Source organism: Poecile atricapillus, chromosome 23 (assembly GCF_030490865.1).
Source record: "Poecile atricapillus isolate bPoeAtr1 chromosome 23, bPoeAtr1.hap1, whole genome shotgun sequence".
NCBI lineage: Eukaryota > Metazoa > Chordata > Aves > Passeriformes > Paridae > Poecile > Poecile atricapillus.
The window spans coordinates 6,752,860-6,769,738 of record NC_081271.1 but is presented as its reverse complement, the minus strand read 5'-3'; the positions used below and the strand labels follow the sequence as shown (position 1 = coordinate 6,769,738).

General features: G+C 47.6%; 1 protein-coding gene across 10 annotated transcripts in view; it reads left to right on the top strand.

Moving 5' to 3' along the window:
- PPP1R12B (protein phosphatase 1 regulatory subunit 12B) overlaps positions 1-16,879 on the top strand; it is a 126,173-nt gene that overhangs the window by 55,198 nt on the left and 54,096 nt on the right. For 7 of the 10 annotated variants that reach the window (XM_058855767.1, XM_058855769.1, XM_058855766.1 and 4 more), the window contains exons 12-14: positions 1,832-1,957; positions 7,301-7,486; positions 8,007-8,192. The exons of 1 other annotated variant lie outside the window; for it this stretch is intronic. In XM_058855767.1, coding sequence (XP_058711750.1) covers positions 1,832-1,957; positions 7,301-7,486; positions 8,007-8,192 — 498 coding nt within the window. The remainder of the gene's footprint in view (positions 1-1,831; positions 1,958-7,300; positions 7,487-8,006; positions 8,193-16,879) is intronic. 2 more of the 10 variants (XM_058855773.1, XM_058855774.1) reach the window with 2 other exon arrangements.

The following is a 16,879-nucleotide window of genomic DNA, read 5'->3' as shown; positions in this document are numbered from 1 at the left end:
TCACACCTCTGTTGTTTGAGGTTCAGTTGAGCTTGTGAACTTTCCCATGTAGGAAGTGTTTCATTGCAGGGCTGTTTTTACAGTCAGTGTGTGCAGATGCCCCTGGATGGAACCATGGTGGAAATGGTGTGTATATATCCAGGATTTCCAGAGGGATTTGAGGAGCTGCTCTACAAGCAGTGTCTTCAGGTGCCTTCCAGTGCTTAAAGGGGCTCCCAGAGAGCTGGAGAGGGACTTTGGGAAAGGGCCAGGAGTGCCAGGACAAGGGGGAATGGCTTCCCACTGGCAGAGGGCAGGGATAGATGGGATAATGGGAAGGAATTCTTGTCTGTGAGGGTGGGGAGGCCCTGGCTCAGGGTCCCAGAGCAGCTGTGGCTGCCCCATCCCTGCAAGTGTCCAACCAAGGCCAGGTTGGATGGGGCTTGAAGCAGCCTGGGAAAGTGGAAGATGTCCCTGCCAGGGCAGGTAGGAGGACAGGATGAGCTTTAAGGTCCCTTCCAACCCTGGCCATTCTGTGATTCAGTTTGTACTAGAAGGAGTAAAATTTGACCTTAGCCTTATTTCCACCTACTTTCCCAAGAGAGGAGGACAGGCACATGCAGGGCAGTAGCTGTGAACTGTAATTGCTGGGCAGGAGCTGTGGCAGATGACACCCTGAGAGAATTTGAGCACAGCTTGAGATTCTTTGCTAATCTTTTGCTAGAACCTCCCTGCTGTGTTCTTGTTCATTCTCAGGCAGTCTCTGAGGTCCAGAGTTTTGCAGACAATTTGTGTCTGTTGATCTGCTCAAGAAGGTTTGGCAGAGGCTGCTGTTGAATGGCACAATTAAATTAAATAATAAATTAAATAATAACAATTAAATAATAACAATTAAATAATAACAATTAAATAGGTGCTGACAAGTGTCCTTTTCTGGGTGGAGTGGGGACTGGCTGAGGAGAACTGGCCTTCAGGAACAGATGGTGCCCAGACATGCTGTGTAGTACAGATTTTTTCCCAATATTCTTTCCTTTCAAAACATCTGTGTTTTCCTTTCTGGAGTGCACAGGTGTCCTGAGAGAGCATCAGTCTGGGCATGACAACTGGAAATGAGAATTAATGGCAGGGTGATGGGGGAATGGATTAGTGCTGCATTACAAGCTCCAGGTCCTGTCCAGCATCAGCAGAGAGCAGGATACACTGCCAGAGTGTGCATTAGCATTAGGGAAAGAGCCCTGTTTTCAGATAACCAGGGTAAACAGGACTGCCAGGAATTTCTTGATGACTTGTCAAGTAGCTTTAGATACTGTAAATATTTTGTTTGTCGTTTTCTGCTTCATGATTTTGTGGTGGACCTGCTGTGCTGTGTTAATTGTTGGACTTGATGATCTTAGAGGACTTTTCCAAGCCAAATGATTTTGTGAAAGGCTTTGCTGTGCTGAATTCCTTTTCTCCTTACCTGGATACCTTGAAGAATAAAAGCTTCCCTGCAGTTCCAATATCTGCCCACTCTGACCTTGTTGTTTGATACAAACAGCAGTGAGAATATTATATAACACTATTTAATATGTTAAATTACTTTTATGGACAAGCTGAATTTCATTTGCAAGTTTTCTGACTGAAAAGGATCTTGTTCCTCATAATGCAAAACATTTCATCATCTGTGGTTCTGAATTGGGCTGGCAGGAGCAGGAGTTGATGTTAAGGCCAGAGCAGGTGTTTCTCTGAGCTGTGTCACCTGAACAATGTAGCACATAAAGTAAGGGAAGGATCTGTGCTGTGCAACTGTAAAGGAACCCAAAGCAGCCCCCAGAGGTTTTTCTAAGCAAAGGCTGTGTCTGTCCTGCTTTAGAGAATCTGCAGTGAACCTGGTGAGGAGTGGCTCCTACACCCGGCAGCCCTGGAGAGATGAGCCAAAGGGAAACGAAGCTCCCCACTCTGGTGCACCCACTACCTATGTATCCACCTACTTGAAAAGGTATGTCCAGCTCTGCCTTCCATGGCTTCTCAGGCAGTCAGAACCACTCCTGACATGTCTCCCAGACCTCAGCCTCCTGCTTGTTGCCTCCTGCATCTTGTAACTGGCCTTGGGACCCTCTTCTGCCGACAGCAGGAAAGAAAGGTTAAGATTTTTCATACTTGTCATGCTAAATAGTGTTTTTAAAGGCTATAATTTTTATTAATTTGCAAATTTCTGCACCGAGTTTAAGTACTCTTGTTCCCATAATTCAAATGTGATGTTTTCTCTGTTTAATGCTGGTGTTATGGTTAGAAAATAAAACCAAAATTGATCATAAAAACAGATTAATATTATAAAGAGTCCAAAAGTGTTGTTCAGATAGCTCTTGGTGAATAAGTTATAGCTTATCTCTAATTTTGGTTTATATTAGTCCATGTTTGTGGTATCATCAGATCTTGTGCATGATGTACAGCACTTGCTAAGGAGTAACACTCATGCTTCCACTGCTGTTTTGTGAGGCAGTAAGGAAGGAAGGAAGCAGTTTGTTCACAGTGTGAGCAGTGTACAGTCTCAAGTTGTAGAGGTTGGTAAAGGAGTGTAGTGGTTTAGGTAGAAGCAGGAAGGCAATTCCAGGCAAAACTCCTGTTACTGCAGTGTCCTGGAGCCTCCTGGGAGGCAGACCCTTGGTGTCCTTGAGGTAGGAGCTGACAGCTCTGAGTGAGCTGAGACAGTGCCCTGCTCTGGTGAGGCAGACAATGCAGTGCTGGCTTTTCATGTGAGCAGGAGCATCAGCAGTGCCAGCACTTCACCTTTATTTCAGCTGATACTGGAGACCATCAAAACAGCCTGTAATCAACATGTCACACTGCAAAGCCATTGTGCTTCTGCTTAAGCAGCAACTTCAGGGTTTTGATTGAGTTTCACCAGATTCTAGACACTAAACTAAACAACTGTCCTGAAGATGGAACAATTGCTTGAGATACCTGGGAAGAGGCAGGTTGTTGCAGTGTTTGTGCTGTAGAGGTAAGTGGTGCTCAGGGATGTGTGTGGCCAGTTGCTGAGCACGTACAGATCCATCTCCACAAAAGGTGAAGCAGCCCCTTCAAGCAGAAGCCTTGTGCTCTGCTGATCCATTCCAGTGACTTCACAGCTATCCTGGGATGTGATGACAGCCCAGCCTCCATAGCTTGTCTGTCTCTGAAGCTGGTCTGACAAGCTGCAGCTGCTAACATTGGAAAACTTTCACCCCTTACAGCTGGCACACCTGTGCTGCTCCCTGAACTGAGGGACAGCCCAGTCACCCCCAGGCAATCTTATAAAATTGCTGGTTTATCCCAGCTAATCCTGCACCAGATTTAGTGTTGCAGTCACACTGTTGTACTGTATTTCCTTGGTTGAAGTGTGCAGAAAGTGGGGAAGGTTTAGGCTGCAGTGGGATGTCACTGATACTGAGTTCTTGTCACAAAGGCTGAATTCTGGCTGAATTGGTAAGAGAATGATGGGTTCACAAGCAGGTACAGAGAGTAGCTTTGTCAGGTAGGAATAAATGTGATTTTAAAGGAGAGATCAATGGATTTGCACTTCATATACAAACAGTAAAACCATGCTCAATTAGATCTTTATCCCACAGAGTTTTCTGTAGGAGAGCACAGAGAAATTGAATACGATTGTATTGAACTTTTGATTTCTCCAGCCTTGTACATCTTCCCCTAAGATCAGGAAAGGAACCTGGTTAGACATAAATGTTTTGTCATTTCCAAGTATTAGCAAAACTCTGAACACAACTCCAAAAGGTGAAAGCTTCTTAGAGAGGAAGAATTTGAGGGAATATGACATGCTTGGATGAGAGATATGACATGCCATGTGGATGTCAGTGAGGGGATGACTGTGTACATCCCAGCTCCCCTTTGCCTCTGCATTTGACTAATCTCCATAAAGATCACAGATGGAAGGGACCTTAAATCCCATCTCCTTCCACCCCCTGTCCCTGCAGGGACACCTTCCACAAACCTGGCCTTGGACACTTGCAGGGATCCAGGGGCAGCCCCAGCTTCTCTGGGCACCCTGTGCCAGGAGCTCCCCACCCTCACAGGGCACAATTCCTTCCCAGTATCCCATCTAACCCTAGTTATGTTCTTTAAGTGAATGAACAACAGCAGCAGATCATCTTAAGATGGGGGAAAAGCTGCTGTTGTTGTGGGGTTTGTTTTTGTTTTGTCTGTTTGGTTTTTTAAGAAAAGGGAACAAAATAACTTGCAGCAATGTTACAAATGTTGGAGCAGATGTTAATGCTCTTCTGTCATGGTACTGGCAGCTGTCCTGCTTTCTCTGTGTGTACCACTGGCCCAGAAATCTACAGAACCCTGCTCTAATATCCTGGTGTCCATTTTAGAGCGTACTGGCCTTCAAAAATCCAGGTCACTTTGACTGTGAATGAAAGGATGTGGAGGAGAACTGGCAGAGCAGGTTGGATTAGTTCAGCATCCTGCCTTTGACATCAGCCAGAAGTGCTGCCTCCCAGGAAGGGCTCACACCAGAATGAAATCCTTCAGCCACAGTTTCTCCTTCATTTCACATTTATGCAAACACCTCCTTGCTGGTTCTGGTCACATAAAAGCCATTGCAGTGAGCCAGGACAACAGTCCCTGCAGCCCAGACTCTGTTTCTGACAGCAGCTGGTTTTGAAGAAGTTGCAAAAACCAGGATAACTTCAGAGCAGTCTTCTACCTCCCACGCTCTCCTTGCTTCCAGGAACCAGGAATTTAGGAGCCAGGGGTTATATTTAACCATTGTCCTTAATACTGTTAACACTGTTCTTAATCACTGTGGCCAACTTCTGTACCCAGATCCTGGTTTGATCTTTGCAATACCCCATGGCAGTATGTTTAAAAAAAAATAGTAATGTGCTTTTTGCAAACCTTTTTTATACCACATGTGGATGCTTTTTAGGAGTGTGAAGGTTCTTAAGTTAAAGTTTTTAATGCCTTCAAAATATTTCTTTAAAGTCAGAAGTATTTCTTTTTATGGCTTTGAAATGGTGCTTTACATTTCATTGCTCATTCCCTGATGGTTCTGTTATGGTGATAATGTTAGAGAATGAGGAGCAGTGTGTCGGTGCCTTTTTTTATTTCTAAGGTTGAATTCTTCAACATAATTTCAGAGCCCTCCCTTTCACAGACTGCTATGGACACAGCTGTTAATTAACAGGATTCCCTTGCTAACCTTTATATTGCAATTTTCTAGTCCTGTTCAGATCAAATGTGAACAATGGAGTAAATGCCTTGGAGTGCTTCTCACACTGTGCAGTGCCACCCATGCAGGGGGACAGGCTGGGAGGGGGATTCCTGCAGAGCTGCCAGTGCCTTGGCTCCCCTGGGAGCAGGAGTTCATTCCTGGTGCCCCAGCACCACATTTCTCAACCCCTGAGCTGGCACAATGCCATCCCTGTGCTCTGTTCCTCCATTCCTCCTCCTTCCCTCTTGAATCACTGCTTTCCCAGGCACCTGGTGCTGCTTCATCCTCTTCACCCATTGCCTTTCCTTTCTGAAAGACAATCCTTGTCAGGGTTTTCTTGATATCCCTCTTGCATCCTCCCTTCCTGACCAAGTTCCTTCTCTCTCTTGCAGCCATTCTTGTGCCCCAGCCTCTCTGCCTTGGGCTCTCCCAGGATGGTGCCACATCATCTCTGTTCCCCCAGGGCTGCCACTGCCTTTTCCCCTGCTGATCCTCTTCTTCCTTCCCCAAACAGAGGCTCCACTGCCATCCTCTCCTCAGAACACTCATTTACGTGACTTCACAGCCACTTGCTCCACATGCCCACCCCAGCCAGCTTCCTCTTCCCACTCCCACCCTTCTCCCAGCCCATCTCCAGGGCTTGGCTTTTCCCTCTGGAGCAGAGAGGAAGGGAAGGGACTTGCTTCCATCAGGACTTCCTGCTCCTGCATGCTCCAGGCATTCCAGAGAAAGCTCTGTTTAGGGTCCAACAGAGGTTGCTACCTGGTGACAGTGACTTGCTTGTTCCTGTGTGACCTGGACATGGCAGGCTGCCATCAACCAAGGAGCCCAAATGGGAGGTTCCCCCTGTGGGGGCCTTTCAGGATGCTCTGCTGTCCCCTTTGGCTCCCTAGGGACCAGCTGCTCGTGTAAAACTGGTGTAAACTGGTGTAAACTGGTGTCTGGGTGAACAGGACTGGATCCTTTCTCTGGCCTCCTGTCCTTGGCTGTGCTCCTGCCCCTTCCCAGTGCTATTTCAGCCTCTCTGGATTCTTACTCAAGAGCTGATTTCCAGTTTCATTCTGTTTTCCCTGGCATTCCCTAAAACCTGCAGTTCTGTCCTGGCCTGCTTCTTTCCTCTAGGTCAGCTTTTATTCCTGTGCACCCACTTTGGTCCATGTGCCCTGCTCTGGGGGCCACTAGGATGCAGAAGGTGAGAGCCAGCCTTTGACCCTTCAGACAGTCCAGTCTGACCAGTAGCAATCAGGCATTCCAGGTACTGGGAAAGGTGTGTCAGGGCCCTAGGAGCCACTGGATTGCTCTGTGCAGTGAGCAGCTTGTGTGCAGGGCTTGGCCATGTGCAAAAAGGAGATTCTGCCAGATTTCATCAAGTCTGTTTTCACAGATATGCAGCTTTTCCCACTGGAGTGGATTTTCTCTCCCCTTAGGCTGGATTTTCTTTGAAAAAGTGAAAGGTCCATCCTTGTATAAGAGCCCTTCTTCTTTCCCCCTCTGTCTTCTCCAAAATATGAACACAACACAGCTTTTCAGTAAGATTGGTTTTCAAGGCTTGCTTTAAACTGGCAAAATATTATTTTCCTTGCTCATTCTTGAATATTTTTGGATATCTGTGCTAGCTATTTTCTGTATGTTTATGCCAAATGTGTCTTAAAGAGAATTAAAGCCCAAACTGATTTGTCTCTGCCAAAACCAAAAGCCCCTGGAAATTAATTCTTAAAACTGGAAGTGCTGGACATTCTCAGGGGTGATGCAGCCAGACCAGGTTATGTCACTCTCTCCTCTCCTGCTTTAAGCATCCTCATCCTTGCACCTGCCTTTCCCCAGGGCACAGGGTGTTCCATGTGCCCTGCTTTCACTGCAGCAGGGTTTGTGCCTTCCCTGATCCTCCCCACCTCCCCCCCACGCCCTTGTGCTCTCGCTGGAGCTGAGCTGGGCTTAGCTAAGCAGGGCTCTGCTGGCCCTGGCCTGTGTGGGCAGCCAGCGACAGCTCTGCCGCTTTCTGATCTCCTTGCACACATTTTGCTGCCATGTGGTACCTGCTCCCTTCCCAGCTGCCAGCCTGGCTGTGGGATGTGCTGTTGAATATTTACTGTGCTCTGAAGGACGTGATTTTGTGATGTTTTACAGTGCTTCATTTGGTAGAAGTAGTGACCTGAGCAGTCCCTACATTTCAGCCAGTTGCAGTCCATCTCTAGCTACCTCACCCACTGCCATTGGCTCATCTACCTCCCTGGGCACCCCGTGGCAAGCTGTCTCTTGCTGTCCCCCATCTCTCGGTGTGAGCACTCCTGCTTCAGCCCACCACAGCACCAGGTAACGGCTCCCGGCGGATGTAACGCTCCAAAAATCGGCGTTTGGGTTGGAAGTTGTGGAGTGGATTAGGGATTGGAGGTGTGCTTCCACATGGGAGGTGCTGATGAGCAATCCCAGGATGATAAGCAGTCCCAGGATGGTGGTGTTGGACAGTTCCAGTGGTGGGTGGAACTGGCAGGCAGGTGACAGTCCCTTGTGCCCTCTGTCCCTGTGACACAGCACGTGCTCAGGCTGCCCTCGGGTGCTCAGTGTATAAGCTCTTGGAGTCCCTTCCTTCTGCTTATTCACCAGGTACATTTTTCTGATCATTTTTGCTGCTAACAGGGATGTGAAGGCTATTAATTCCTCCTGCTCATTCTTCTCCCAAGTTTTGTAAAATTCATTTTACTGTGGCTGTTCTCTACAAACACGATTGTAAAGCGAGGAGGATGAACTGTCCACGCTCCTCCGTCGAGGAGGTTGGGCTCGATCAGCACTGGAGCTCACTTGCTTTGCTTTCCATATGTCTTCTCTATTTCAGAGCCCCTTTCAGGCAACAAAGTGATTCTGCTGTAGAGAAAAGCGCAGAGGGCAGCTGTGGCAGCACCCCTCTAGGTGTAATCACAAACCGTGCTGTGCTCGGCGCTGCCAACGGCACCGCGAATGCCGGGGCTGCCTCCGCCCTGGGGAAGGAGCTCTCTGCTGAGGAGCCCAGGGAGCGCAGAAGGTCAGTGAGGAGTGGGCTCCAGTGGCCCCCTCCGTGGGCAGCTCTCACGTGGTGGTGATGGTGGGGGTTTAAGAACTGGTTTTTAGGTGTCCCGTGAAGTTCCCAGGCTGCTGTCCCTACCCTGTCTGAAGGTTTTGAACTGAATCATCACAGGCTTGTAGGTTAAGTTGAGTTTCAGAATTTTCTGCTTGTCTCTTCAGCATCTCAGCCTTTTCCTTCAGTACTAATCTCAGCTCCTAATCTCAGCCCCATCCCAGTGTGTTTGCAGGGACACACAGCAGAGCAGCCACTCCCAGTGGGTTCTGTAAAATGAATCCCACCCTAAAAAGACCATTGTACTGAGATACATTCAGATAAAATCTGTCCTCTGATTCAGCTCAGCTGTATTTACTTATGCCCTGATGGAGATATCTGTGCTGCACAGGTCCCCCAGATTCTCTTTGCAGCTGAGTGGGAGAAAATAAACATTGCTGGGGCGTGTAAGTGTGTGACACAGTAGGAGCTGGACTGCAGCAGGTATGGCTTGGACTGGAGAGGCCAGAGCAGGAGACTGCCCTGTGCAGCTGAGGCCATCCCAGCAGTAGCAGCAGTGGGAATGACTGACTCCAGCTGCTGGAATGTCTTTCTTATCACATGGTGTTATTTTAAGACTGGGGAAATACAAACCTGGGGAGACATCTCTTTCCAAAGGAACTTTTAACTACATTAATTACAGAATATGAACTGATCTGTATATTCCTCCTGCAAACAGGTTAACTTTTCCAAAATCTGTCTCCTCTGATGGCATCAGTGAAAGCAAATAGTAATAAATAACTATTATTTATTACTGGGTGTTTCTAACCAGCATTGAGTTCATGCAGAGTATCTACAGAGTGCTTGGATTCTTCCACATTGTCATGGTGATTTATTGAAATACAACCCTTGCTGAGTGCAGACAGTGCTGTGACACATCTTAAATGTCCTGAGGCTGAAGGATGGCAAAAGCAATAATGGGAATTATCAGCCACTAAAGGTGGTTGGGCTGAGCTGCTGCTCAGCTTCAGCTGCAGTACATCCAAGCAAGGTGGGCTGTGCTGTTGGAAAATACTTTATGCTCTTTGGGATTTTTTATTTTTTTTTCCCAGAGCTAGCACAGGGAGCACTTGGAAAGTATTAAAACGTTCTGGAGGAGCCACATTTATCAGCTTTGTGTGCAGGGATAGTTTGCACCAGCCACTGGAGGGTAACTTTGTTGTGAAAACACTTGGGTTAGCCCTGGAAGTGTCTCTGTGTGCTTCTGCTGCATTGCTGGAGGTCACTTGGCTTGGGGTCATTTGCAGTTGGACTGAGATGAGCTGCCAGAAGATGCTGCCAGTGCCCAGTGAGGTTGTGCAAGAGGACAGAGTGAGCACTGTGCTCTCAGTCCTCACTTCAGACCCTTCACAAGGGTCTCTCCATTTTAACAAGCCCAGAATCAAGTTGCAGAAGCAGATTTTCCCTGCAGGAGTGGGCTTCTCAAAGTCCCCCCAGACTTGTGGCACTGTCTGCAGATAGAGAGCTGGACAGGGATAGTTATTTGTAGATGCCCAAAAAAGCATGCATTGATATTACTGCATTGGCATTTATTGTCAAATCTATTTCTATAAATAATACAGAAGATCTGTTTGTCTCCTGCATTTTTATTAGAGAACCATCTCATGTGAATTATGGTCATGTAAAGAGAAAACACTAGGAATTTTTTCTCACCTTTAACTGATGCTTTGAAACTACTGAGAGGAAAAAAAGTCCAGAAATGATGTATTGTGCTCATTGGGGAGGAAATCTTACTGATGAATGTATGTCCTTACAGTGGGAAAAATGACTGGGAGCTATCTGCACATTGGAAGTAGGAAACATGGACACAGGGAGACAGGAGAAGTCACCTAAATGGGAAAAGCTTATTAGGGAAGGAGACCAATTCCAGTAAAATAAAAAGGCAAACAGTTGTCAGGGCAGTGCTGTGTGGATTTCAGTTCCCAGTGGCAGCTGTTGCAGGAGTGTTTGGGCTGCTTCAGTGTTTCCGAAGCGCCAGCTTGCTCTTAGCAACAAAAACATAAACAGGCTGATCATCTAATATTAGATCACAGGGACTTCTCTGAACTTGTGGCCTGAAAATTATCTGTGTGAGGCCAGAAGGTGAAAGCAGACGTGGCTGTGTAGGGCTGGGCATGAACGACTGGCAGAGTGCTCTGTTGTGCTGGTTTGCATCCTCTGGTGGCCAGCAGGCCTTACCCTGCCCCAGCACAGCGTTTGACCCATGGTGCTTCACCTGTTCTTTGTTTTCCAGCTGCATTGCTCAGGAAATGCTCCAGTAAATGCTGGGAAATTGTGTAAATTCCAAGGAAAGAACCAGCAGAGGGGCAGTGGAGCAGAGATCTGTTTGTGGCACACGGTGCCAGCCGGACAGTGCCCGCTCAGGGCTGGGGCCAGATGTTCCAGAGGTGCTGCCAGGTGTGTTCAGTGTGTCCTGCACATCCCAGCCTCCTGATGCTCCTCTGCAGCCCTGCAGTGTGCTGTGCTGTGAGCTGGAAATGGGCCATCTCCCACAGCCACTGCTTGTGCCAGGCAGCTTCCTTTGGGTTTTTGCTGGGAATTTTGGAGGTGCTGATGAAGAGCGTGGTCTGGCTGTTTGGATCATCTCCTGCCAGAAGCAAATTGTCTTCTGTTGTCAGTGTGTTCATCCACTGAACTCAAACTGCCCAGGCTCTGCTGTGTGGGTGGATTTCAGCTGTGTGGATATTGTGACTTCAGTACCTCACACAGACCCTGTTCTTCCTGGGGCAGAGCTAGAAGCTTCCTCATTTCTGCTGGGTGCCCATGGGTGGTGGGGAATGAGGAGTCCTGTTGGTTGGAGCCCAGTGCTGGATTTTCCATGTTCATCCAAGGTGACAGTGGCTTCACTGTCTGTGCAGGGTCAGTGGAGGGCTCTGGTCACAGGAATCCTGCCAGAGTATCCCTGCTGTCACAAGTCAGGGCTGCACAGAGCTCTGTCCCCTGGGCTCAGGTAGGGGTGGATGCAGGAGATCCTGCCATAATGGAATGGCACTTGAGCCATGAGATATCTGTGCTGGTAGGAAAGTCTGGGAGATCTGGCTGAAGCTTTTCATAGTCTGTGGAAGTTTTAGTTCCCAGAACAGCTGGAAAGGTGGTCATGCAGCCACAGCATGGGGTGAGACACACTTTGCTTGAGAACTTCTGAAAGGCAAGTCTGTGGTCTGTGGCCAGTTTAAAAGGACTCTTGAATTTAAAACCTTTTCTGGTTCAGCAAGAATTAGGATTTAAAATTTTTTTTTACCCCCCCCCACCACTGTGTTTATACAACTGAATTGTGCCATTGTGTGTGTTCTTCCTCTTCCTCAGGAAGGTTCCAGCAGGGTGGTTCCAGCACCTGTCATCAGACACTCTCAGAGACAGGAAACTCATCTCTCTCCTTACTTTTTAATTTATTCTGACCAGTTTCTCACATAACTGTCCAATCCCTGGAGGTGTCCAAGGCCAGGTTGGACAGGGCTTGGAGCAGCCTGGTCTAATGGAAGGTGTCCCTGCTCATAGCAGGGGGTGGAACTGGATGATCTTTAAGGTCCCTTCAAACCCAAACCATTCCATGATTCCATGATAAATCCAGACTAGGAGTGAGGAGGACTTGTTTTCTGGGCAGCTTTGGGGCTGGCAGCTCTGCTCAGCCCATGTCTTCTTGCCCTCTAAAGTCTTCCCTAGAAATGCTTTTCAGCTGAAGGAAATTCACTGACATGCCAGGTAACTGTTTGACAAACACTTCTGTTTCCTGCTTCATGCCCAAGAGGAATTTATTTTTCATTCTGAGGATCCAGCTGCTAATTATAGTAGCATATATTATTTATATATTAATAACTGAATCCTCCTCCACCAGTACTGTTAGATGAACACATTTTGGCAAGTCCTTTTACCTTGTGGTTCTTGTTCTGTGGGCATTCTGAGTGTGTCTCCTCCAGGAAGAGCCTGGATGTGTAACCTGATATATGTCCCTTAACCCTTATGGTCTGGGAAATGGGATAAATGCCCCTGATCTCTGTGAAAGTGAAACAGTGAGATTTGCATTCAAGGGGTATTTAAATGTTGCTTGGGAGGAACTGGCAGAAAAGGCTGTGAGCAGTAGCTCACTGCTGCCATTCTTTAATAGCATTTGACCCTATAATCCTTATCACTGACTGATGTAAAGCTGAGTGTTGTTAATCTCCTGGGAAAGGTCCCTGGGGAAGCAGAGCACTGGGATGCTCCTGCAAGGAGCTGCTCCAAGGCAAGGGAAGGATTCCTGTCCACACTACACAGTGGACAACAAGAAGTTAAGAGGTTTCTCTCTCCTGTGAAGAACTGAACAATCATCAGGCACCTGCTGTGACAGCATTTCCCTGCCACTGGCTGTGCAGTTAATCACTTTCAGATAAAGTTGTCCCTTTTTTCAAAGGCTGCTGGTGCAGATGACGTGGGAGGGCAGGAATTCTGCTGGCCATGGGATTGTCCATGTTGGGAAGAGGCGAGATTGCTCCTGCTGGATCAGAAAGCAGGCTGCATTTTAATTTGGATAAGGTCGAGGTGTGGGCCAGGGTCAGTGCAGTTTCCTTTGGGGGCGGTGAGCAGGTGTGTGCTGCATGCTCAGCCTCCAGGGCTTCACCCTCCCAGGCCTCAGGGGAAGGGGGGATGGATATTTTGGCATTTGCTCTGGGCAGGGGAGCCCAGGCCGTGGGTTGGGCTGCGAACAAAAGCAGAATCCATCCAGGATCCTTCAGGAATGGTCAAGGAAAGGAAGCAGGGAGCACTTGAGCTAAGCATTGTAAAAGTACTGCAGCTTGGCAGCGTGGAGCAAGCAGAAGGTAAAATTGCCTTTCCCCAGCCCCATCCATGCCGAGTGTGTGTGCAATTCCTCTTGGCTTACTAACAGGAACCACTGCCCTGCTGCTCGTGCTTCAGCCTCGGTCTAACAGCAATAACAGCACCCTCTGGCCCCAGTGCCATCCCAGTGCCATCTTAGTGCCACTGCCTGGATGTTCAGGGGCTTGGCTTTACTAACTTGGACAAATTCAGCTACTTCTCTGTGCCCAAAGTGGCCATTAAAGCCAAGGATGTAGCCAGAGTATTTGTAGAGATCCTGTGTGTCACTGCAGCTGAGGGCTAATTCAGCACTAAATCAGCTACTCTGTTAAATTCTGTGCTCCACGGTACTGACCTGGGGATGTGAAAGGTGGAGGAGCCAAAGAAGCTAGGTAACCTCCCTGGCATTTCTGTTTGAAAAGTTTTTGTGCAGAATTAATTCATCTTCTGACCCTGAGAACAGTGGACACTGGAAATTGAACCAAAGCCACGGGCTAAGAAACTGCAATGTGAGCTCAGTAGGAAATGGAAATCTTTGATACATTATTAATATTCGGTGTTATTTTGTGTAATTGGGTTGGGGCTGATCTGTGATCCTGTTCCTTGGAGCTGCTCAGGCATCTCCTGCTCCCACAAGGTGGCAGTGGAAGGCTGCACTGGCAGGCAAACATCACTCCTTGGGCTTATCTGGTTCAGCAGCTGAACCTTCTTTATCACCACCAGGTTTTGATTCTACTTTATTTTTTAGTTGCAAAAGACAATTTCCAAAATACTCAGAGTTTTGCTGAGTTAATTTTTTTTCCCCCAGGGATTTTCTACCCTGGAAAATTTTCTGCTTCAAACTATAAACCAGCTTTTGGGAAAGCTGTAACAGGTCTGCTTAAAGTTATTGAAAATGTCAAATTGTGTTGGTTCCATTGCAAATGAGAGGGATGCTGGCAGAGGCAGGACATTGGTTTCCTCTCTCAGTGGCAGGAAATTCCTGCACCAGTTCCTGCAGCAGATTTTTAATGCAAGGATGCAGCTCCCAAGAGCTGCAGATTGTTCCCTGTCATGGTGACAACCCACTCAGTGCTGTGCATTGACACCTGAAGTCCTGTGCTGAACACAAACAGTTCCAAAATATTCCATCCTGGTAAGCTTTGCACTAGTGATGGTCACAGCTGGGATGTTCAGTGTCTCAGGGCCAGGTGACACTGTCAGCTCAGCTCCTGTTGGCTGCCTCTGCTCTGGGGTTGCAGCACTCTTTGTTTTTCTCTTGCAGAAGGAATTCCTGGATTGTTTTGTTGTTTTAAACAAGTACTTGCTTTCCTCTTCTGGCACAAGTTTAAAGGTCTGAGTTCCCAGAAACAGTTACTGCAGCCAGTTTAGGGAATGTCATCATTGTGAAGTTTGTTGCTTTTTCACCATAATTCTGAGTGATATTAATTAATGTGAGGGGATTATGTAGATCATTAAAAGCTTCTCAAGTTTGTGCTGACTCCCCCAGCCCCAAACGTGGTGAGCTCTCAGTGTATTTCATTCCTCTGGTGGAGGGATTGCAGGGGCTGTGTTCCCAGCTGGATCTGCACCCCAAGCACTCCTCCCCTGGTGCTGCCAAGGAGGCACAAGGAGCTGCCCTGGGGACACGGTGGGGACACAGCACAGCAGGAGCAGCTCTGCTGTCTGAGGGGCACACACAGAACTGAACAGGGAAGTGTGGAATGGGTTGGGTTGGGAGGTTGCTCAGGATCTTACAGCTCATCTTGTCCCACCCCTGCCATGGGCAGGGGCACCTTCCACTGCACCAGGTGGCTCCAAGCCCCATCCAGCCTGGCCTTTAAACACTTCCAGGGACAAGGCATGGGAAAGGACAAAAATTGTCTCCACTGATGGGAAATGTTCTTGTAGCCTCATCTGTCACACATATAACCTTACCCCATTGTAACTGTCCCGTGGAATCAGGAGTTGTGCAGGGATAAAGGGAGCTGGTGGTTTTCATCAACAGGTGGCAAAGATCACAAGTCTCTTCATCTCTTGGATCAGCAGCTGAACATGTTGGGCAGTATGGGAAATAAAGAAGTTAATCTGCTGCTAGTGAACCTGCTAATCAACCTGTAATCAAGGGACTGAAATTCAGACACTGAAACTTGCACAAGCTGAGAATTCATTGTCCAGATTGAAACAACAGCAGCTCCCAGCAGCAAAATCCTGAAAATGGGGAATTCTCAGCCAAACCTTTTTGCTGTGAAGCTGTGAAAGGCTTTAGGACTATGATCTTGTTATCCTTCTGTCCTCAGCTTATTAAATAACTCAGCATTGTCAGGCTGTTTCCCCCCTCATTCCCAGCTCCAATACTCACAGTCTGATGTGTTATCCTTCTCTCAGAGCACATCCAGCTTCTGGCACTTTCTCTGATGACAATTTCCACTTGCAGTGGGCTGATGGGCAGAACATGTCAGCACAGGGATAAATTCAGGGGAGAACCAAAACCTGTTGCTTGGATAAGAGAGCAGAAAAGTTTCTTTTTCTGACTGTTTCCATGTAGTTGCCAATGATTGACTCGCTGCTGGGGACATAGTTCATTTTCTAACTTAAGGAATTGTATTTTGGGAACTGCTGTCAGCATTGTTGCCTGCAAAACTTGCACTTGATTCTCCTCCCTCCTCCAGCTTACAGACAGTTATTTGCTAATGGCAACTTTCCAGTTTGTAGGAATGCATTGCTGGGATGCTGTACTTTTCCAGTTGTTTCCAGGGGAACAGTATCTGTACTTCAGGATTTTGATTACTTTTTTTTTTCCTTTTTTCACCATGCATGTGAGTTTTAATACAAACTTGTGTATATAAACATATATACATATGTGTGTATGCCTGAGAAATAGATACATGTGTGACAGACTTTTTAAATCACTGCAGTGTTAGGCACAGGGCTACTGTACTCTTCTTAAGAAGAGAATTTTCAAACATTTCAGGTCCACGTGGCTTTCCATGTGCTGAACACACCTCCTTGTGCACAGGGAGCCAAACCTGTGCCTGACTGCCCTTACCTGTGTTACCTGGATTTGGAAGAGCCAAAAGCCTGTCCTGGCTTCCAAGAAAACTCACTGTTGGTCCTAGTCTAGTGACTTTAGCTCAGAGTCACTTCTAAGCTAGAAGGAGCTGAGAGGATTTGGAGAGGGCCTAGGAAGAGCTTTCCTCCAGAAGAGCCCCATCAAGCCCAGCTCCAGTTCATCATAGCAGAGTCTTGTTCCCAGAGACTGGGGACAACTGCAGTGGTGAACCAGTTACTGTGTGCAGTTCATGTTCTGATTGTGCTGGCTGCAGGACCTGGGTTTATTGAGGAGGACCTGACAGGGATGGAGAGAACCTGTCATGGCCAATGCAGCTCAGGCAGGGGTTATCTCAAATTTCAGTCCTGACAGCAGAATGAAATTCCTTGAATCCAGTCTGAGAGAAGAGCAGCTGTAGAACTTGGTGGATGTTCAGCTTCCAGATTTGTTGCCAGGTGTTCATAGAATGCCAGAAAGGTTTGGGTTGGAGCTCATCTCATTCCACCCCCTGCCATGGGCAGGGACACCTTCCACTAGACCAGGTGGCTCCAAGTTCTGTCCAAGCTGGCCTTGGACACCTCCAGGGATGGGGCAGCCTCAGTGGCTCTGCCATGTACAGGTGATGTAAAACTCCAGGTTTTGGACATTCTTGCTGTTCCCTCTGGGACTTGGTGATGTTCTGCCAAAGGACTCCATGATGGTGAAGGGTGTTTGCCAGAAACACTTCAAGCTCTGAGTGCCTGAAGGAGTTCAGGGTGGCAGGAAAGAGACCAGTGTTGTAAAAGAAGTA